Source organism: Mustela nigripes, chromosome 13, assembly GCF_022355385.1.
Source record: "Mustela nigripes isolate SB6536 chromosome 13, MUSNIG.SB6536, whole genome shotgun sequence".
Lineage (NCBI taxonomy): Eukaryota > Metazoa > Chordata > Mammalia > Carnivora > Mustelidae > Mustela > Mustela nigripes.
In genome coordinates this window covers 38,840,327-38,864,735 of record NC_081569.1, presented here as the reverse complement: position 1 = coordinate 38,864,735, position 24,409 = coordinate 38,840,327, and the positions used below count along the sequence as shown (strand labels likewise).

The window sequence follows — 24,409 nt, the reverse complement described above, 5'->3', positions numbered from 1 at the left end:
GTCCCAGGGTCCTGGGATCGAGCCCTGCATCGGGCTCCCTGCTCAGCGGGGAGCCTGCTTTCTCCTCTTTCTCTCTCTGCCTGCCTCTCTGCCTACTTGTGATCTCTGTCAAATAAATAAATAAAATCTTAAAAGTTGTTTATAATTGTTAAATTTTGCTTTATGTACTTTGAGATTATAGGATTAGATGCATACAAATTTTATTTTTTTGTAGTAAAAAACTAACCTTTATTCTTTGTGACAGTTCCCATGGATTCAGAGAATGAGCAATCAGGTATTTATTTACTTTCTAGGTATCTCCAGGCACATACAAATTTAACATAATTATATCTCCTTGGCAAATTAAACATTAAGCAGTTGTATGGCATCTTTTTTTCCCTCTCTTTATTTGTAATCTTTGTTTTTTTCTATCTCTTGTGAAAAATCAATATAGATATTTTAATCCAGCCTCAGAACCACTTTTACCTAAAGCATTTAGTCCTATTTACCCTTACTATAATTATTTATATACTTTAATTTATTAAAGCTATTCTCTCTTTGTCTCATCAGTTCAACATTCCTTTACCTCTTCTTTCTTCCTTTAGATTAGTTTTTCTCTTTTCTACTAATCTAGAAGTTACCCACTATGTTTTCTATTCTTTTCACAGTTACTCTGAAAGAGCATTATCTGACAGCACATTCAGTAATAATGGAAATATTCCAAATCTGTGTTGTTCAGTAAGATATCCACTAGCCACATGTGGCTACTGAACAACTGAAGTGTACCTAGTGCAACTCAGAAACTAAATTTTTAATTAAATTTAAATAGCAACACTTGGCTACCACATTGGACAAAGAAGTTATAGAAACTATAATATCTACCCCCCACACAAAGTCTCTTCTTGAACAATTCTAGACCCTTAGAATACTTTACCTTCCTCCCAACTTATGTTATTATTTTTGTATTTGCTAATGTTCTTTTTTAAAATCCCAAGACAGTGTTATTATTTGATACAGTCTACATGTATATTTATCATGTTATTTTTCTCTTCATTCACTTATCCCTCCATCTGAGATTATTTTGCTTCCTTTTAAAATCTTGTTTAGAATTTCCATTAATGTTGGTCTATTGCCAGGAAGTTTTTTTTTTTTAAATTTTCTAGAGTTAAAAAAATGTTTAAGTAATCTCTACACCCAGTGTGGGGCTCAAACTTACAACCCTGAGATCAAAAGTCATATGCTCTATTGACTGAGCCAGCCAGGCACCCCAAGGAAGCAATCTTAATTTAATTAATCTACAAAAATGATTTTGTTCCATTCATGAAATATAATTTTTCTGGGAACGGGATTACAGGTTAGCATTTGTCTTCTTTCAGTACATTCAATATATCATTTGCACCATTATCTGGCTTCCCCATGTTGCTTTTAAAGAGGTATTATCAATTAATAATGGAGAAATATCCTCTCAGTGGCTGAATTCTGGTGCCCGCCATCAAAAGAACAGCTGAAATTTATTTACAAGATAATCATTTGCAGAATACATCATCAGAATACTAACCAGTTCTGAGAGGTAGTTCATATACACCTATAGATTTCAAACTTTGCCTTGTTTTTTTTTTCCTTTCTCATCAGCAGAATCATTTTGTCACAAAATAAGTAAGTAAAATAGATAAAAAAGCACTGCCCTCACCCCTTCCAAGAGTGTGAAAACCCACTGTGTATGCCAGAAAAGTCTGACAAACAATTTCAGTTCTACATTTGAATATGTTTTTCTTTAAGCATATGAATTCAACTGTTTCCTGGACAATATATAGCTCTACACAGACAATCAGAGAGATGATCTGAGTACAATTTTTAAGAACTCAGGCTTAGGTTCCTCAGGCTGTTAGCTCATTCTCCTAGACAACCTGGCATTGTCATCTGACAGGATCTGATATGGCTCACCCTGGATATGTAAAATACTGGACATGGTTACACTTCTCAGTGATACTGTCAGAGACAGAATGCCAATAAAGACACAGATGCCCTGTTTACAGTAAGACATGCTTTCCTTGCCCAGACTACCAGTTGCTTTTACCAACAGACAAGGATGAAGAAACTATTGCTATTATGATCTCTCTGTCCTTGTAGCTAACACATGGAGACATGTATACATGATTCATGCCATTGATCAATATTTACTAAGAACCTACTATGTGCCAACCACTGTTCTAAACAATGAGATATCAGAGCCCACCTTTCATAAAACATTCTACTGGGAGGGGCACCTGGGAGGCTCAGTGGGTTAAGCTGATGCCTTCAGCTCAGATCATGATGTCAGGGTCCTGGGATCGAGTCCTGCATCGGGCTCTCTGCTCGGCAGGGAGCCTGTTTCCCCCTCTCTCTCTGCCTGCCTCTCTGCCTACTTGTGATCTCTGTCAAATGAATAAATAAAATCTTAAAAAAAAAAAAAAACATTCTACTGGGAGATGAGAGTCAATCAAGTAAAGAAGTAAATAATCATTCCAAATAATGGTAAGTCGTAAAGAAAATCAAATATGATCATGGGGGAGGAAATGGCTGGGGAAAAGGAGGCTGACTAACTTCAACAAGTTGTCAGAAAGCATCTAACAAGGTGATATATGACCTGAAATCTGAAAAATGAGGTACCAGAAACGTGAAGATCTAGGAGAACAATGTATTAGGGTAGTAAGACAATGTTCCACCATAGGCAATCAGCCAGCAGAAAAATCTGAAATAGAAATGAATTTGACATGTCTGTCATGTCTGAAGAACAGGCAAGCAGTTAACTTTACTAGAGAGTAGTTAAAAAAAAGAAAAGAAAAGAAAGGGAGAATTATAAGAGGTGAAGTTAGACAGACAAGCAGAGTCTAGGTCATACTGCATATCATGAAGATTTTGTTATCATACTGGAGTTATAGTGGAGGTTTTTAAGAGAAGAAGGGGGGCAAAGGAATCAAGGGGAGGGTTATTTTACAAAGATCAGTCTGAGTGCCAAGATAATTCAATGAGGGGAAAGAATAATCTTGTACAAAGACTATAACAAATACTACTAGGACAACTAGATAGCCACATACAAAAGAATAAAATTGGATCCCTCATCAAACTATATACAAAGATTAACTCAAAAATGATTGATCACACTCCTAAATATAAGCACTAAAATATAAAACTGTTAGAAGAAGATACAGGAGTAAATCATTGTGACTTTGAGTTAGGCAAAGCCTTCTTAGGACACCAAAAGTAGAAGCAACAAAAGAAAAAAAAAGAGATCAACTGGACGTCATCAAAATTAAAAAGTTTTGGGCTTCAAGAACACCATCAAGAAAGTGAAGACTATCCACAGAATAGTAGAAAATACTTAAAAACCATATATCTAGTAAGAGACTCACACCTGGAATATATAAAAAACTCTTACAACTCTGTAAGAAAAAGACAAATAGCCCAATTAAAAATGGGGAAAGGATCTGCAGACATTTCTCCTAAGAAATACAAACAAATTCACAATGAGATACAATTTTATACCTATTAGTATGACTATATTCCAAATAATATCTAATAAGTATTGGTGAGAATGGGGACTCAACTTTGTAGGTGACTCCTAACTCCTTGAAGTTATAGTCAGAAGTCTTAGACAAATTGAGCAGTCTGGAGGACAATCCCCTGAACCTCACAATTTGGCTAATTTCAGGTAAAAGCACAAAAACATAACAATCACAGGGACGCCTGTGTGGTTCAGTTGGTTAAGTGTCCAGCTCTTGATTTCAGCTCACACACTGTCTCTCCCCATAAAGAAATAAACAAATGATAAATAAATAACAATCAGAAAATATAAATCTAGATTAAATTTCCAAATGAATAAAATTTTACTACATTTGCGTTTATATAATTTTAAATTTTCCACTTACCTGTGGATCCACTAACCACCCATGGTATAAAGGAATATCAAGAAGATCAAATACAATGCATTCTGGTGTATATTCAAATACTCGAACACCAGTGAATTTTACATTTACATCCAAGCCTGTCTGTAGTTTGTGCAAGATTGCCATAGCATCACTCATATTCTGAAAATAGAAAGGAGAAAGGTAAAGATGAGAAAAATCAAACGACAATGACAACAACAGCAAAGATACTTCAATGCAGGCACATTTACTTCTAACTTTCCATTTTATCCAATTTATTTGTCCCTTCAACCAATGTTTATTATTAAGTGTCTACTATGTACTAGGCATTAATCTGAGTTCTAAAGAGATAACTGTGAGTAAAATAAAGTTCCTGATCTCATGTAACTAATATTCTATTTTGAGAGACAAATATATATACAATATAATGTCAAGTATTTAAGAAATATTGAACAGGATAATGACGTACAGACTGACAGGGATGAGGGACCTCTTTTAGACTGGAAAGACCAAAGACAAAGTTTCTAATCAAAGAGTATTACCTCTCCCACTTTGGGGCATATATCCAAAAGAATTGAAAATAACATCTTGAAGAAATACTTGCACACCCATGTTCATTGTAGCATTATTCATAATAGTCAAGAAGTGGAAACAGCCCAAATGTCCACTGACAGATAAATGGATAGAGACACTGTGGTATATACATACAATGGAATATTATTCAGCCTTAAAAAAAGAAAAGGAAATTCTATTACATGCTACAATATGGATGAAACTTGAGGACATTATGCTGAGTGAAATAAGTAATCACAAAAGGACAAATACTATGTGATTCCACTTACATGAAATATCTAGAGTAGTCAAAATCCTGGAAACAGAAAGTAAATGGTGGTTGTCAGGGAATGGACAAAGGAAAAGCTGCGGAGCTGTTCAATGGGTTTAGAATTATACAGTTTTACAAGATGAAAATGTTCTAGAGATCTGTTATCAATGTGAATATAGTTAACACTATTGAACTATACACTTAAAAATGTTAAGGGATTAAATTTTATATATTTTTTAAAATTTTATTTATTTGCGAGAGCAAGAGAGAAAGAAGAGCGCATGAGCAGGGGAGGGCAGAGAGAGAGGAAGCAGCAGACTCTCCACTGACCCCGGAGCCCACCTCAGGCAATTGATTCCAGGACATTGGGATCATGACTTGAGCCAAAGGCAGATGCCTAACCAACTGAGCCACCCAGGTGCCCCTACATTTTATATTTTTTTAAATCACAATTTAAAAAGAAAAAGAAACGAGCTACAAAGCTTGAAAAGACATAAAAGAAATTTAAAGGTACATTGCTAAGTGAAAGAAGCCAACCTGAAAAGGCTACATACTGTATGAGTCCAAATGATATTCTGGGAAAGGCAAAACAATGGAGGCAGTAGAAAGATCAGGGGCTGCCAGGGATTAGGAAGAAGGAGAGATGTATAGGCAGAACACAGAGGATTTTTTTAGGGCAATGAAACTATTCTGTATGGTACTACAGTGGTTGACATTAGTCATCATACATTTTCAAAACCACAGAATGTTTAAAAAGAGTAAACCCTAATGTGAACTATGGACTCTGGGTGATTAATTATGAGTCAGTATAGATTCATCAATTATAACAAATCTATTGATAGATGGATATTGATAGTAGGGGAACATCCATATGCGTGGGATGGGGAGACGGGGAGGGACAGGAGGTATATGGCAACTCTGTTCTTTCCACTCAGTTCTGCTGTAAATACTGCTTTAAATAGGCGGAGGGAGCTCTTTAAAAATGGCACTTAAATACCAACAAAAGCAAAATACTGAGTCTTGTGAAGTTCTGGGACAAAAAGCACTCCACACAAAAACTCTGAGGCAGAAATGATTCCATACTATGTCCATGGAATAGCAAGGAGTCCTGAATGGCTAGAACAAAATTAAGTAGAAAGTGGTAGGAGATGAAGTCAGAGGAAGACAGAAAAAGACAGATACAAAGACTTGTTGCCCAAATTAAGAAGTCATTCTGACCACATCTGTTTTCTCTGTAAACATGGTAACATAAATCTGTAATGAATACTATTTTAAAGCATCTTTTTCTTAACATTTTTAATACATTAAATATGGCCATACTTACAGAGAATTTGTTTGATTAAACAAAACGTTTACTCCAATATATAAAATTTAATATAATTTTTATTTAATCCCTACTGCTAATCAGACACTGCACTACATACTAAAGGTAGAAAATAGGAGGGAAGTACAGCCTACTGAGGTCCTTATAGTACAAAGGGTGAACCTGAAATAAATCCTTTTATAATAAAACTAGGGACTCTCTCTGAAATCTGAAGAAGACAAACTTAGGTCATAAGAACAAAATTCTGTTTTACCAAATAACACAAAACTCCAAAGAGACTATACAGACTGAAAGTAGAAATTACTCAAATCTTTTAAATTAATCAAAGAAGAATTTATAATAGGGTAACACTGTTATATAGTCTGGCTTTCATCAGTTTCACTTCTTCCAAATAACTATATTCCCCAAAACAATATATTTTTTCAGTTTTCCCAAAAGTTGAACCCTTGAAAATAATCAGCTTACATTTTTTTCCCTTCAGTGTTGTAAAACTTTTCCTAAGTCATAGGAAGGATGAATCTGAAAAAATAGTAACAGTGGGCTATTGAAGGATTCTAGTTCTGCTACTGATTTTTCTTCTACATTTATTAAATTCTTCATTGCCAGTCACCAAATTTCCTTTAAGGTAGGTATAATTTCTAACAGCTCCTGGGCTCATGCTTATACTTTTATATATCTTCTATATTTCTTTAAAATTATGTAGTATTAAGAGATCTACATTGACACCATTTGATAATCTCCATAAATATTAATAACATTGATAAAAAATGAACACTTGTAAACAGAGAACTAAAGGATAAGTATTTTGCTATTGTGTTCCTAAACCCAAATTATGATGTTAATAATATCAAATATAAATCGTTGGAATGGTTGCTTACATCACAAGAAAGGATTACTACTGATTCCTTAAGCCAGTGGTTAAACTGTTTTTTAGAATTTTTCACAAAGGTACTTCTGACATAGTAAAATATTTTTAATTTAAATATATAATATACTTTAAAATACATTTGCAGTCATTTAAAAACCTGTCTTATACACACACATGCTGCTTTCTGGTGTTTTCAGGGCATCTATCATTAAACAAAACTGGGAAAAAATTTGCTTTTTGTTTATATTACTACTTCTAGCAAAGAAGTTTTAAGTAGGAAGATGCCAGCTCTACATTGGTCTTTCTCAAACTTAGGCTTAAAAATTTCTGTTCACATATAATTATACAAAAAAGAACATTATTAAATCACACCTGTAGAACATTAAACACCAGCTTAAACTCAGCCTTATCAGATTGGTACATCCTGTTCTCACAACTAATGGTAATGTAATCATAATAGCTTACAAACAGTTTAAGAGTGTATTTTAAATTCAGGATATTTTTCATCTGACATGTATTTCTCTTAAGAAATGTAAGTGGTTGTTAGATATTGTTTCAACTTGAAACAAAACTTTATTTCCAATCATTTTCTAAGAGTCTAGATCACCTTAATGGAAGTATTTTCTGAGACTGCAAGATGGACTTGAAAAAACATACAAAATGCTGGTATCATTGGCAAACACTCATTAATCAAGATTTTCTGAAGACTGTGCAACAAAAATAAATATTGAGGGTGATATGAAACTGCAACTATCACCTATAAGTCCTAATTTCAAGTTTTTGTATTAAGCAAAACAGCCTCACTAATTTCTTTCTTTTTTTTTTTTTTAAGATTTTATTTATTTGACAGAGAGAGACACAGCAAGAGAGGGAACACAAGCAGTGGGAGTGGGAGAGGGAGAAGCAGGCTTCCCGGTGGAGAAGGGAGCCCAATGGGGGGGCTCAATCCCAGGTCCCCAGGATCACGAACTGAGCCAAAGGCAGATGCTTAACCCACCAAGCCACCCAGGTGCCCCAGCCTCACTAATTTCAGTAAGAGAGAATATAAATTTCATAAATAAAATATGTCAATTGAATCTTACACTTTATACTTATAAAATATCATTTACTGCTTCTCTATATTAGAGCTTAGCATGAGATTTCAATTGAAAAGATTTTCTAATGGGAAAAATATCTGGAATTACTGCTTTAAGCTACAAACTCTAATAGAATTTAAATGACTTAGCATACCAATTTGGCTTTAGTTAAAGATTTCCTACCATACAGAGTGAAGCAATGCATTACATTTGGCTTTTCAATTCTATTAGGACTAGATTATCTCATCATTCAAATTCAAAAAACTTTGCAATACTGAAATGAGTTTTGCTTCCTTTTTGCCAATGTGATACTGGTAAAACCACGTAAAAAAGGTTGCTTTAAAAGTAAATATAAAGGTTCCAAAGATGTCTATTTCTTCCCTGATACTTCCTTCTACTGTAAGAACCTGATTCCTTCTTGCCTTTAACTGTTAAACAGAAGAATACTGAAGAAAATGAAGTTCCCCTTGTTTTCTTCCAGGTCCAATAGTTTTGAGGTTCTCCTATTTTACAAAACATAATCTCTAAAAAAACATGCAAGCAATGTGGACACATTGAAACTACAAAAGAACAGATTTTGTCCTAATGACACACAACAGACATCATTTACTCAACTTCCTCTCAAATATAACTTAATTATAAAATATAAAGGAAACAAGGAAAGATGAATCAATGACAAAATCACCTGAAAGTCAATTTTTCAAGAAAAATACTAGGTTATCATTCTTCATAGATCTGTAGAATGATACCTATGTTTTATTCCATATAGTATATATGCTCATATAAAACAAAGATCAGAAAAGTATGGCCTCTGGGCCAAAACTGGCTGAAGCTAAGAATGGTTTTTACATTTTTAAAGGGTTGTAAAATAAGAAAATGAATATGCCTAAAAAGCCACTGACAGAAACCAATGAATACATCCATAAGCTAAAAATTATACATTTTAATATAACAAAAATTGTGTCTATTACCTGCTCATAGTTTAAGCGTTGAATTTCTGAAATTTCTTTTGGTTTTGCATCAAGCATGTAATCTCCTGTAAAAAGAAATTGTAAAGTTGCCTTTTTAAAATATTACTTTTTCATTACAAAGGTAATGATTTTAATTATAAACTATAGAAATAAGTGACACAAAACTGACCCCCAGTTCTACTCAGAGAAAACTTGGTGTTAACTACTTGCTATAGTCTCAAGTATTTTTTTTTCAATGTACATACTAAAATGCTTTTGAACTTATTTCTTCTGCTTTACAATATATTTGAGCATTTTTCCACGTCACTACAATAAAGCTCTGAAAGACTGTACCAAGTCTCATTGCTATCAACAATATAAACTGCTACCTCATTACTTTTTCAAGAACATGTGTGTTATCAAGAAACCTGGGTGGCTCAGTTGGTTACACAACCGCCTTTGGCTCAGGTCATGATCCCAGGGTCCTGGGATTGAGCCCCACATCCCTCCACCACAGGGAAGCCTGCTTCTCCCTCTCCCTCTGCCTGCTGCTTCCCCACTTGTACTCTGTCAAATAAATTAAAAAAAAAAAAAAAAAAAAGAATGGGTGTTATCAGTGTTTTAAATGCTTGCCATTCTAAAAAGTACACATATTTTTTGTACTTGAAAAATTGGTATATATGTATTTATATGTATTTAATATATGTATTTTTGTTATCACCTTTCCTCTCATCATCTTTTTAATATATGTATGACTTTCAGTATATGTGGTACCTTTTTAATCTATGTAATACCATTTTACTATATGCTGTAACTTTTTAAATCTACGTTTTGGCTTTTTACCTTTTTATATTTTGAAAGATCTTACTGATTATTTTAGAGAGAGAAAGAGCTCATAAAAGCAGGGAAAGAACAGAGAGGGAGAGTGGAGGAAAGGATCTCAAGCAGACTCTGCGCTAAGCATGAAGCCCAACATGGGACTTGATCTCACAACCCATGAGATCATGACCTGAGCCAAAACCAAGAGTCAGATGCTTAACTGACTGAGCCACCTGGATGCCCCCTATGTTTTGCCTTTTTAATTATATATTAACTATACTTTCCTTTTTTTTTTTTTTTAAGATTTATTTATTATTTATTTGAAAGAGAGAGCCAGCAAGTAGGAGGAGGGGCAAAGAGAGAGAATCTTCAAGCAAACCTGAACAGGAAGCCCGAGGGGGGTGGGCTTGATTTCACAACCCGTGAGATCAACACCTGAGCATAAACCAAGTCTGACACTTAACCAACTGAGTCTATACTTTTCTTTTAATTGTCTGCCTATACAAGTATCATTTTTTCTTATTTAACTATAAAAGTTTTTTTAGTAAAATGACTTTCTAAAAGATTTTATTTTTAAGTAAGATCTACACCCAATGTGGGGCTCAAACTCAGAACCCAGAGACCAAGAGTTGCACACTCCACTCACTGAGCCAGCCAGGCACCCCACACCACTTTTTTTTAGAAGGTCTTTTTTTATTAAAGATTTTTACTCATTTATTTGAGAGGGAGAGAGAAACAGAGAGAGCGAGCACAGGTAGGAGGGGCAGAGAGAGTGGGAGAAGCAGACTCCCTGCTGAGCAGGGAGCCCTATGTGGGTCTCGATCCCAGGACCCTGGGATCATGACCTGAGCTGAAGGCAGACGGTTTATGACTGAGCTACCTAGGTGCCTTTAAGATTTTTTTAAAAATTCCGGGATGCCTGGGTGGCTCAGTTGGTTGGATGACTGCCTTCGGCTCAGGTCATGATCCCGGAGTTCCAGGATCGAGTCCCGCATTGGGCTCCCAGCTCCACGGGGAGTCTGCTTTTCTCTCTGACCTTCTCCTCGCTCATGCTCTCTCTCACTGTCTCTCTCTCAAATAAATAAATAAAATCTTAAAAGAAAAAGAAAAGATTTTTAAAATTCCTTTAAAAAAAAATTTTTTTTTTTAAAGAATTTATTTATTTGGGGCACCTGGGTTGGTCAGTGGGTTAAGCCTCTGCCTTCAGCTCAGGTCATGATCTCAGCGTTCTGGAATCGAGCCCCGCATCAGTCTCTCTGCTCTGTTTCCCCCTCTGTCTCTGCCTGCCTCTCTGCCTACTTGTGATCCCTCTCTCTGGGTCAAATAAATAAATAAAATCTTAAAAAAAAAAGAATCTATTTATTTGACACAGAGATAATGAGAGGGAACACAAGCAGACAGAGAGGGAGAGGGAGAAGCAGGCCTCCTTCAGAGCGGGGAGACTGATGCAGGGCTCGATCTCAGGATCCTGGGATAATGACATGAGCCGAAGGCAGACGCTTAACAACTGAGCCACCCAGGCGCTCCTTAATGGAAGTATAGTTGATACACAATGTTATATTAGCCTCAGGTATATAAGATAGTGATTCAACAACCCTATATGTTATGCTATGCTCACAAGTGTAGCTACCATCTGTCATCATACAGCACTATTACAACATCATTGACTAGATTTCCTATGCTGTAACTTTCATCCCCATGACTTATTAACTGGAAGCCTATACCTTCCTACTCCCCTTCACCCATTTTGCCCATCTCCTCATGCACTTCCCCTCTGGCAACTACCAGTTTTTTCTCTATATTTATGGGTCTATTTCTGTAAAACTCTTCTTCAGTTAGAAGAATTAGAACACTTCCTGTTATATTGTGTGGTTAATATTTTTTCCCCTATTTTGTATTCTGACTTTATGGTGATGCTTTATGTCTATTTTTTTTTTTAACACAGAGAAATATTTAAATTTTTTTTAAAGATTTTATTTATTTATTTGTCAGAGTGAGCACAGGCAGACAGGGTGGCAGCAGAGGCAGACGGAGATGCAGGCTCCCGCTGAGCAAGGAGTCCGATGTGGGACTCGATCCCAGGACACTGGAATCATGACCTGAGCTGAAGGCAGCAGCTTAACCAACTGAGCCACCCAGGCGTCCCAGAAATATTTAATTTTTTGAAAGATTTTATTTATTTGCGAGTGAGCAAGTGTCAGTGTGCCATAGCACAAGTAAGGGAGGGTGGAGTCAGAGGGAGAAGCAGGCTCCTCACTGAGCAGGGAGCCCTATGAGGGGCTCAATCCCAGGACCCTGGGATCATGTCCTGAGCTGAAAGCAGACGCTTAACCAACTTAGCCACGTAGGTGCCCCAGAAATATTTAGTTTGATAAAGTAAAATTCTTCTATTAATAACTTCTGGTAGGATGTCATGTTTAGAAAGAGCTTTACCTCTTAAGCATATACAAACATTCACATGTGCTTTCTTCATGTAATGTTATGTTTATCTTTTTTAATGTTTAAATCTTATTTATCTGGAACTTATTTTGATATAAATAGTGATATATGGAACCAACTTCTACCTAGCCTCCCAAATCACTAAGTTGATAAAACTGTATGGGTTTTGGTTTTGGTTTTTTTTTTTGAAGATTTTTTTTAAATAATCTCTACATTCAATGTGGGGCTTGAACTCAAAACCCAGAGATCAAGAGTTGCATCCTCTATGGACTGAGCCAGCCAGGCACCCAAAATTGTTTTTAATACAAGTATTATTTTTCTAATTTAAAATAAACCTCTAAAGACTGCATCAAGTATTCTCTTAAGCTTCACAACAAGAGCTTTCCCATAATATCAAGAATCTCTGATAACAAAAGTTTCTTATGAACATCAATATATTATTACTTGTGCTTTGTGTGTGTTTTTAAGATTTTATTTATTTATATAAGAGGAGCATGAATGGGGCAACAAAAAGGGAAAAGGAGTAGCACCCCCCCCGCCACTGAGCCAGGAATACGAGGTAGGGCTTGATCCCAGGACCCCGGGGTCATGACCTGAGCCAAAGGCAGACACCCAACTGACTGAGCCACCCAGGTGCCCCTGTGTATGCTCTTAATTAGAACTTTAAGATATCAAAATCTAAACAGTAATGATTTTATTCCATATCCCAAAGCACTAAATTAACTAATACATAAAAATGTATAAGCAAGTCTACTTAACATTTTTGAGTCCTCTCAAAATGTTAGTATATTGAGGCTTTCATATAGCATTTAACTAAAAACTATGCTTTAAGTAAATTCTATACACCATTATTCAAATAACTGAGGACATAATTACTATACTTGTATCTTATATTTAGGTTCTGTATTTACCATGATAAAAGACTGTATCTGCTCTCCTCACTAAAACCTTAGTGAAGTCAAGATGCAGAACATTCTAGAATTCAATATTAAATGACCCTGAATATGCTACCATAGATAAAACTTAAATTATAATTATTATGAAAGACTCAAACACACAACTCCTCTTTTCCTGACCCCAGAAGATTTCTGCACAAGAGAATAGCTTGGCTAAGGTAGGCAGCTTCTTAGATGGACCTCAAGAGGGACACCTGGGTGGCTCAGTTGGTTAGGTGTCCATCTCTTTCTTTTTTTTTTTTTTTTAAGATTATTTATTTATTTATTTAACAGAGAGATCACAAGTAGGCAAAGGGCAGGCAGAGAGAGAGGAGGAAGCAGGCTCCCTGCGGAGCAGAGAGCACGATGTGGGGCTCGATCCCAGGACCCACCCTGGGACCATAACCTGAGCCAAAGGCAGACGCTTTAACCCACTGAGCCACCCACGTGCCCCTAGGTGTCTGTCTCTTGATCTCAGCGTCATGAGTTCAAGTCCCACATGGGGCTCCATGCTGGATGTGGAGCTTACTTTTAGATGGACCTCAAGAATTCCTGTCTTCTGGTATTCACATCGTTGTATAATCCCCTTCCCTTGAGTATGAATTGGACTTACGAATTCACTTCTGGTGAATACCAAAAAGAAAAAATGGCATAAATAATGATATATCACTTCTGAAATTAGAATACAGAATATTGTGGCTTTTGTAATGATGCTCTCCCACGTGCTTACTCTAAGGAAGGCCAGGTGCCATGTTCTAAACTGCCTTATGGAGAGGCCCACATCACACAGAACTAAAGGACTTGGGCTACGGTTAGTAAGGAAGTAAGGACTCAGTCCAACAACTTATAAGGAACTCAATCCTGCCAGCAACCATGTGAATAACCTTAAAGGAGATCCTCCTGAGTTGGGCCTGGGCATGAGACTGCAGTCCCAGCTGACACCCTGACTGCAGCCTCATGAGAGACCTTGAGCCAGTCACTTAGCTAAGCCATGCATAGACTCTTGATGTACAGACACCATTAGATAATAAATGTTCATTTTTAAACCAGTAAATTTTGGGGTGATGTGTTATACAGCAATAGATATCTATATTTTTAGAAGAGTAAGTTTGAGTCTCTATTTTCTTTTTTGTGAAGATTTTATTTGTCAGAGAGGGAGCATAGACAGGGGAGTGGCAGGCAGATGGAGAAGCAGGCTCCCCAGTGAGCAAGGAGCCAATACAGGACTTGATCCTAGGACCCTGGGATCATGACCTGAGCTGAAGGCAGATGCTCAACTGACTGAGCCAGCCAGGCGTCCCTAAAGTTTGAGTTTCTAAAGGAGATTTATCTAAATAAATCATCTCTTCTTTTTTTTTTAAAAGTAAATAAATCATCTTTTAAGAGTGTTGTTTTATCTAGCTTATCTAACCTTTATATCTGAATTTAGTCAACAATACTGTTTCAGGGGCTCAGTTAGTTAAGCATCTGACTCTTGATTTTGGCTCAGGTCATGATCTTAGGGTTATGAGATATACCCCCATATTGGGCTCTGCACTAGGCATGGAGCCTGCTTAAGATTCTCTCTCTCCCTCTAAAAAAACCAAAACCAAAACAAAACAAATGAAAACAATACTATTACAATCAAAAAGTATTTATTGAGAGTCTAGAGAGTCCATTATGAATATTTAATAATAGGCTAAAACAAATATTGGGAAATACATGTTTCTCTTAAAAAACTAATAATTTGGTTGGGAAAAGAACATACAAGAAACAGAATGAGATGATGTAAAGTATAATAGAGTAAAACATGTGATAAATGAAGTACCAATTGATTTTGTGAAAAGAGATATTGATAAAGCCTATAGCACCTAGAAATATCCTTTGAAGGGGGTCAAGTCTAAACTGGATTCACAAAAAAGGGGCAGAACTTGGAAAGGAAGTGAGGCAAAAAGCATTCTTTGAAGGAGAAAGAGTGACAGAAAAACACAAAAGAAACATGCCATGGAGTGCCTAGCTAGCTCAGTCAGCAGAGCATGCAAACTCTTGATCTGGGGGTTGTGAGTTCCAGTTCACGTTGGGTATAAAGTTACTTAAAAACAAAATCTAAAAGAAACTTTTAATTTACTTTAAAAAATAAATGAATAAAATCTTAATAGACAGATGAAAAATAGAAAGGAAGGAAGGAAGAAAAAAAAAAGAGGAATGCCTGGGTGGCTCAGTCAGGTAAGCACCTGATTCTTGGGGTCCTGGGATCGAGTCCCACAACGGGCTCCTTGCTCAGCAGGGAGCCTGCTACTCCCTCTCCCTCTGCCCACCTGTGCACTCTGTCTCTCTCTGACAAGTAAATAAATAAAATCTTGAAATAAAGAAGGAAAGGAAGAAGGAAGACAAAGAAAAGAAAGAAAGAAAGAAACGCTGTGCCATATGGATAGCCCATAAGAAAGTTTATACACAAGATTTACGTTGTAGGGGTACCTCGGTGGGTCAGTTGGTTAAGCAACTGACTCTAGACTTTGGCTTAGGTTAAGATCCCAGGGTCCTGGGATCAAGCATTGCTCAGCTCCACACTCAGCAAGGAATCTGCTTGAGGATTTTCTCTCTCTCCTCCTCTTCCTTTGCCCCTCACATCATTGTACACATACACTCTCTAAAATAAATAAATCTTAAAAAAAAGAAAAAAAAACTTTAAAATTTTAAAAAAGAGAAAGGGAAGGCAGAGATGATGCTATTTATTAAAAAAGAAAAGATTTATGTCATAGAGTGGTGGAAAATATGACTGGACAAGTAAACTGGATCAGATAATAGAAAATCATAAATGGTATGTTGATAAGGCTAGCTGCTTGTCAAAGATCGTAAGGGATCTTTACCTTTATAAGTAGATAAGGGAAGTATGAAATTGATGCTTTAGGAAAGTAACACTGTTATGTACGCCAATTTGAAGGGGAGAGGAAACAACAGAATTTGTAATAAATTCACATTTTGAAGTATACAGAGAGGAAAGAATTTCAGAAAAAGAACCCATAAGACTTTGCTACTAAGTAGGCCATTCCAGACAAATAGATATCAAGAAACATCTGACAGTTACGCTAGGCCAAAACTCGAAGAGAGGGTTTGGTAGTCATTAGCTTATCCCAAGTGAGCATTAGGAAAAGAGAAGACAGGTCAACTCTGGGCAAAATTAAAATGCTTCAACAGTGACCTCCTTATATAGTATTTGTATGTAAAGATATAATAAATTATCTTTTTAAAAGTCAGACAACGGGGCACCTGGATGGCTCAGTGGGTTAAAGCCTCTGCCTTCGGCTCAGGTCATGATCCCAGGGTCCTGGGATCAAGCCCCGCATCAGGCTCTCTGCTCAGCAGGGAGCCTGCTTCCCCCTCTCTGCCTGCCTCCCTGCCTACTTGTGATCTCTGTCTGTCAAATAAATAAATAAAAATCTTAAAAAAAAAAAAAATCCAACAGGGCCATTTATGCCTTGACCCCATTACCTCTCAAATGTGATCTCCTTTGCACACTTCTTGGAAGTCATACTGGCTATTCATCAAAAGCACCAAGCATATTTTAGCTTTCCCCATGAAACATAATTCCCAATTATGATCCCAATTATGAAACATAATTTAAAGTCACAAAGTTTAAGAATCACTAAGCTAGACTAAAACAGGTATAAATAGGGTGCCTGGGTGGCTCAGTGGGTTAAGCCACTGCCTTCGGCTCGGGTCATGATCTCAGGGTCCTGGGATCGAGTCCCGCATCGGGCTCTCTACTCAGCAGGGAGCCTGCTTCCCTCTCTCTCTCTCTGCCTGCCTCTCCGACTACTTGTGATTTCTCTCTGTCAAATAAATAAATAAAATCTTTTAAAAAAATAATAAAATAAAATAAAACAGGTATAAATAGAAATTCTATTTCCAGATATATGAGTATTCAAAGTTATCTACCCTTCACTATGAGATTTCCCTAACCAGTGAATAGGATTAAATGATAGTAATTACATAAAAAAAAGGGTCTTCCCAAAGCTACAATCTCCATTACTTCACTAAGCCTATATTTCATTAAAAATAGCTAGCTTGTAGTCTGGAATGGCATAGACAAACTAATCAGCCAACCAAAAAATTTTTTTAAAATTTTTCTTAAAATAAACATTTAATTACTAAAAAAACTAAGAATGTGGATTAAGATTTCCTATTTCGTAACAGTATAAATATGTAAGTTCCTATTTGCTAAACTATAAGAGACTTCAGTGTAATATACAGTTTAGTTACCTGTTCTGTAAACAAGTTCTACTGAAAGCAGGTGGTCTGCAAACAAACTGCAACTTAAGACACTGCCTCCTTCATCAAGAAAATTTTGCTATGAAAAACTTCAGATGAACTAACCAATGTGCTTATGTAAATGTCTTACATTTTGGTACAAACCCCTATATCACTGCAGATTGGTAACTAACACTTCATCAACCAGTATGGGTCCATGAATCATACTTTGGATAGTGATGTTCTAAGTCACCTCCTGGGTCTTTAATTCAAGTCTATTCAGTATTTTTTTTAACACTCTCCACATGCAATGTTAGAATTTCTGCACCAATTCCCATTCTACAATTTATTAGGAATTAATATGTATCTTGTTCTTTTTTGGAAGTTACCAGTCTCCTTATTTATATTACGGAATTTTAACACTGGTTAGAAAAAGCCTTCAGAAAGGTTTAACACCCAAGAACAGTAACATGCTGACACAAATTTTTAATTATGAGATTCAAAATTATAATTTTAAACTAGATAATATAATAGCACTTCAGAAAAATGCAATTTGGTAATATATTGCTTTGGAGACTTCATTTTCAAAGAGATATAAAATCATCCACTTTGCAACACTAACCTAAATATTCCATCAGCTGTTCAGCAGTTATGATTTCCATCATCGGTGGAAGTTTCACCTGAAAAACAAAGTATTTTTTCTATAAAACCAAATGTTTTAGGTAATTAAAGTGTTTCTTCAGTCAGAAACAGAAGTATGTATGTGTATATATGTATCTATTATACATAAACATTAATATTTGTTATTAAATCTTTATAACTAATCTTTATAAAATATGACAAAGTCAATCTTATCACCATAAAATTTACAGGGTGATATAAGATCTCACAGAGATAATGAGAAATCTGTTTTCAAAACCAAGTGCTACCCCTTTCATCACCCACTACAATTGTCACTAGGCACATCCAACAATGTCCTACATGAAAGAGCAGTTGAAGGGCAGGAAGAGTCAACAAACATGTGACAGGTCACCCATGGAGCAGTTTTACTGAAGACAGGTTTGAACATGGCTCAATATCCCATTACTTCAGTTTTACCTTGGCCATTTTTATTAAATGACTATAATGAATACAGTATTAAAGTATTAGTCAGGAGCACCTGTGTGGCTCAGATGTTAAGCATCTGCTCTTGGCTCGGGTCATGATCCGAGAATCCTGGAACTGAGCCCCACTTTGGGCTCCCTGCTTAGTGGGGAGTCTGCTTCTTCCTCCCCCTCTGCCCCTATCCCTGTTCATACTCTCTCTCAAATAAATAAAATCTTAAAAAAAAAAAAGTATTAGTCATATACTGAAGAATTCACACTGTATGATTCCACTTGCAAAGCTTAAAAGCAGGCAAAATTGAACCATATTGTTTACAGCTGCACACATGGTGATAAAATTATAAAGAAAAGTAAGGAAATGGATACTATAAAAATCAGAATATGGTTAGCCCTAGGGGTAAGGGAAGGGATTATAGTTGGAAAGAGATATATAAGAGCCTTCTGTGGGGCACCCAGGGGCTCAGTCGGTTGAGTGTCTGACTCTTAGTTTCAGCTAAGGTCGTGATCTCAGGGTTGTGGGATCGGACCCCATGTCAGGCTCTGTGCTCAGCCTGAGATTCTCTCTTCCCCTCTACCTCCCCACTGTGCTCACTTGCTCACTCTGCCTCTCTTTCTCTCTCAAATAAATAAATCTTAAAAAAAAAAAAAAAAAGCATGCTAGCAATGCTCTATTTCTTGACTTGCATGGTAGTTTCACTGACATTTACTTTATAATAACTTGTCAAACTATACATCTCTGTTTTATGTATTCTGTGTGTTATAGTTCACAATAAAAAGGTTAAAACTAGATACATAATTATAATCATTTTTAAGTTTCTAAAGTTAATTGAGCTATAATACATTAGTTTACATTAACATTTCAATTGAATTGCCAGATGAGTTACACAAATATTACAGCCAATGGTTATAAATATTTTAACTTACTTATTCAAAAGCATACTCTGTGGTATATTCATAGGATAGAAGAAAAATAAATACTATAGGATGGAAACTCAAACAAAGTAATTAAATATCAATGACAGGAGGACAGTAACAGAATTTGAAATTCTCCAGGGAGCACATTGGTGTCTCAGTCATTGGGTGTCTGCCTTTTGCTCAGGTTCTTGGGATTGAGTCTCTCATCAGGCTCCCTGCTAGAGCAGGTCTACTTCTCCCTCTCCCACGCCTTCTGCTTGTATTCCCTCTCTTACTCTCTATCTCTCTCTCTGTCAAATAAATAAATGAAATCTTAGGGGCGCTTGCGTGGCTCAGTGGGGTTAGGCCTTCGCGTTCAGCTCAGGTCATGATCCGAGGGTTCTGGGATCGAGCCCCACATCGGGCTCTCTGCTCAGTGGGGAGCCTACTTCCCCCCCCCCCCCCCCCCGCTTCCCTCTCTGCCTGCTTGTGATCTCTGTCTGTCAAATAAATAAAATCTTTAAATAAATAAATAAATAAATAAAATCCTAAAAAAAGAAAATTAAAATTCCCTGGGGTTATTTTTTGGAATTATCTTCTATTCAACCAAGGAAATCATTTAAATCATCAATTTTCCAACAATTCCTCCAAGAGTTGAAAAAGGTGCTCTGGGTGTTTATGTTAGCAAATGTGGTAATAGCATGTCACAATATTTTGTTTTAATCAATGAATAAAATAAGTTCTAAAACAGATCTCTGTAAAACAGAACATTCTGATATGCTTTGAAAGCATACCTGACAATTAATGCTTATGATTTTGTCATCCAGAAGATTTATCACTCAGTGAAAACAAAGAGATGCCATGGAGGTTTTGAACATTATTTGATTCTAAGTCATTTTTTTTCGTGTGTCATGTTTTTCAAAAACTTTTAATAGAAAATTTTTTTAAAGCAGCTTTAGGTTTACAGCAGAAAGTAGAGAGTTCCCATATAAGGTGTGTGTGTGTGTGTGTGTGCGTATTTTAAGATTTTTAAATTTATTTCACAGACAGAGATCACGAATAGGCAGAGATGCAGGCAGAGAGAGAGAAAGGGGCAACAGGTTCCCTGCTGAGCAGAGTTCCCAATGCCAGGCTTGATCCCAGGACCCTGAGATCATGACCTTAGCCAAAGGCAGAGGCTTAACCCACAGAGCCACCCAGGCACCCCAATACAGGGTATATTTTTAAACTGAAATTCATTGGCATATTATGGTCTCCTGCCTGTTTTTCTAAATAAAGTTTTATTGGAACAGTCACTCTCATTGGTTATGTATGGTTTTGGCTGTCTTTGCACAACAATAATAGAGTTGAATCTTTACAAGAGAAATCATAGAGCCCACAAGGCCTAAAAATATTTACTTACTATCTGATCCTTTATAGGAAAAGTTTGCTGATCCTTCCTTTAGATGATTTTAACTGTTACTATAGAATATTTTATCACTATAGAATATTTAATCAAGCTATTTCAGTAGCACTAAAGTCTGTTATTTAAACCAGCAGTTTATATTCACTGTAAGTGTTTATATTCTGAATAATTGTCAGAACAATCTGAAAGTCCCATTTAGGGGCACCTGGGTGGCTGGTTAAGCCTCTGCCTTCAGCTCAGGTCATGATCCCAGGATCTCTGCTCAGCAGGGAGCCTGCTTCTCCCCTTCCCCCACTGCCTCTCTGCCTACTTGTGATCTCTGTCTGTCAAATAAATAAATAAAAGCTTAAAAAAAAAAAAAGAAAAAAAAAGTCCCATTTATACCTAACAATGTTTCTTAAATAAGAACTATATATCCAGGACACCTGGATATATAGTGGCTCGGTGGGTTAAGCCTCTGCCTTTGGCTCAGGTCATGATCCCAGGGTCCTGGGACTGAGACCCGCATTGGGCTCTCTGCTTGTCAGGGAGCCTGCTTCCTCCTCATTCTCTGCCTGCCTCTCCACCTACTTGTGATCTCTGTCTGTCAAATAAATAAAATAAAGTAAAATCTCAAAACAAAACTATATATCCTTTTATTCCAGACAGGTTCAGTCAGAATATATTCAAAAGTAAATTCCACAGATAGCTTTACCTCTACTCTGGCTAAAGTAACAATCCTACTATAAAATTGTCAAAATAAGAATTAACAGAATTGTCAAATGTGGCATTTCTGTCAAAATAACAAACAAAGGCACTAACAAGTATAGGTACTTGGGGGAAACATACTATAATCCTAGATTTCCACAAATATGATTTCAGGGTTTAGCCTTGAAATTTCCAAATAACAACTGCCTACAATGTATTGCTTTAAACACCTGAAAAAGAAAATGGTATCTCTATACTCATTAAGAAGTGGGACAACAAGTATACAAATATTTTAACTGACTTATTCACATGCACACTCAGTGAAATACTCACTTCCTGAATCCTAGCCAATAACATATTCCGGATAGTCATTAAAACTAAGGACAAACAAATAAAATTGAGAAGGAACGCCTGTTTCTCAATAATACTGTGGAGCTGTCAACAGATTTTTTTTTTTTTAACCACAAAATGATATTCCTGAAAGCTTGATTTTCTTTTTGCTTTCCTCTAGCACCATCACCTCAAAAGCGAGTGTCAAAGGTTTTGTTAATGAGCCTATGACTTTCACTCCTTTGTCTCTTTAGATTTTATAAAAGAAAGAACAGTTTAGGTAATAGCTACCTAAGAATACAGAATTACCAAGTATGGTATTTTGTATAAATCTCAATTTTAAATTTTAAAATGAAAAAATACATCAAATGAAGTATAACCTAGGTTCTTAGGTGATCTTCTTTTAGTAATAATCTAAAACATATTGTTCTTAAGTACATGAATACTTTAATGTATAAAAAGGTAGTTGAAAGGTACTCTCATAAGTAGTTTAAATAGTCTTCCTAAAACATTAGCAAAGCTTCTCAGTATATAGTAACACATAGCTCCAAATTAAGAGTTCAAATAGAGTCTAGGAAAATAAATTGTGTCTTCTCCTAGAACTAAAGATTTTACTGAATTAACTGGCTTTCCTTAGCAAATTAGTAACATAAGCACAGCAAGAATATTTAAATTAACAAAAGGAAATAGCTACTCCAACTCCAAATATTCAACTATAGGGTAAAACCTCATTAATTTAGCCAAATTATTCTGTAATTCTTAGTCATGTGAAAAGTGAAGTGTATTTGAGAATAGACTCAAACAAGATCAAAAATTTTTTTAATTAAAAAAATTAAAAATAGGGTGCCTGGGTAGCTCAGATGGTTAAGCATATGCCTTCGGCTCAGGTCGTGATCCTGGGGTCCTGGGATCGAGTCCCACATCTGGGCTCCCTGCTCCTTGGGAAGTCTGCTTCTCCTTCTGCCTCTCTCTCTCTCCCTCTCCACGAATAAATAAATAAAATCTTTTTAAAAATTAAAAATAAATTTAAAAAATCTTCCATGTAAAGTATTAATAAAATCTTAAACAAGAATGCAAAACATCTGGGACGCCTGGGTGGCCCAGTTGGTTGGACGACTGTCTTCGGCTCAGGTCATGATCCTGGAGTCCCGGGATCAAGTCCCGCATCGGACTCCCAGCTCCATGGGGAGTCTACTTCTCTCTCTGACCTTCTGCTCGTACATGCTCTCTCTCACTGTCTCTCTCTCAAGTAAATAAATAAAAATCTTTAAAAAAAAAAAAGAATGCAAAACTTCTTAAAAGTGATGTGCCAAGATTTTGATACCTATGATTTTGATATTCTGAGGGGGGTAGAGAAATGCAGGAGACCTGGTTATAACTAAGAAATTAGCAGTTTATATAGATAATGCTAAGTACAAAAATGACCGAAGAATATTATTAAATATTTAACTGGAATACCAATAAAAAGTCAGAAATACACAGTTAGAATTATAACACCTCTATAAGTTGGAGAGTTACTTGAGAAGATTAAAAAATCAAGTATTTGCCAATCTTTGCTCTTTAGGAAAGTCACAAAAAATTTTTTAATATATTGAACTAACTGTCATCCAGTTTGCATGTTACCCTTAATCCACAACAATCCTATGGAGATTTCATAACCTTCATTCAAAGAATAAACTATCGCACTGAAAAGTTAATTTGCTCAAAGTAGCAAAGCTATGATGTGAACTGAGATTGAACTCCAAAGCCAATTACCCTCTCCATTATGTCAGTATTTACAGATTTTATAGCAGAACACTTTCAACACAAGTCTTATTTAAAACATCATCTGAAATATACTTTAAATGAGGAACTGACACAACTTTGTGACCAATGAAAAGTGGAGGATGAGGGGGTGTCTGGGTGGCTCAGTAGGTTAAGCATCATCCAACTCCTGATTTTGGCTCAGTTCATGATCTCATGGGTCATGAGATCGAGTGTGATGGGATCCGTGTTCAGGGAGGAGTCTGCTTGAAGATTCTCTCTCTCTCACGAATAAATAAATAAATCTTAAAAAAAAATGAAAAGAAAAAGAAAGAAAGAAAAGCGGAGGACAACAGGGAAAGAATAACTGAGGTTAACTCTAAGACTCAGGAGATTCTAAAAATTAAGATTCATATAATACATATAAATGAGAAATTTGGTAAGGGAAGTTAAGTTTGTAGAAGGAAATGATGTCTGCTTCAGAACTATGAGGTTTAGTTTGACATTAAAACAAAGCTGAGTTGAAACTTAGGAGGCAACCATTTTTAATCTGTATATGAATTATTTGATTCTTGTGTTGCAATCTATTTCTGCATTACTTATGGAAAAGTGGACCAACTCCATAATACAATTTCCTCTTGTTCAAATTTCACTAATTATAAAAAAATTTATTTAAAAAAAAATTTACTTTAAGTAATCTCTACACCCAAACATGGGGCTCAAACTCTTGACGTCAAGATCAAGAGTTACACGCTTTATGGACTGAGCCAGCCAGGTGCTCTTCTAATTTTAAATATACACTAAATCATATAGCATTCATGATTTTTTAAGTCAAAATTGTAAAGAAATTATTTTTAAAAATATTAGAAGTATTAATGGGAATCAAAGGGAAGAAATAT

The 24,409-nt window shown here is 36.0% G+C and overlaps 1 protein-coding gene across 4 annotated transcripts in view; it reads right to left on the bottom strand.

Annotated features, from left to right (window-relative positions):
- Window positions 1–24,409, bottom strand: part of MINDY2 (MINDY lysine 48 deubiquitinase 2) — a 74,589-nt gene that overhangs the window by 39,651 nt on the left and 10,529 nt on the right. For all 4 annotated transcript variants that reach the window (XM_059372016.1, XM_059372017.1, XM_059372015.1 and 1 more), the window contains exons 2-4: window positions 17,971–18,028; window positions 8,947–9,011; window positions 3,888–4,046 (exon numbers count right to left, since the gene is read on the bottom strand). In XM_059372016.1, coding sequence (XP_059227999.1) covers window positions 3,888–4,046; window positions 8,947–9,011; window positions 17,971–18,028 — 282 coding nt within the window. The remainder of the gene's footprint in view (window positions 1–3,887; window positions 4,047–8,946; window positions 9,012–17,970; window positions 18,029–24,409) is intronic.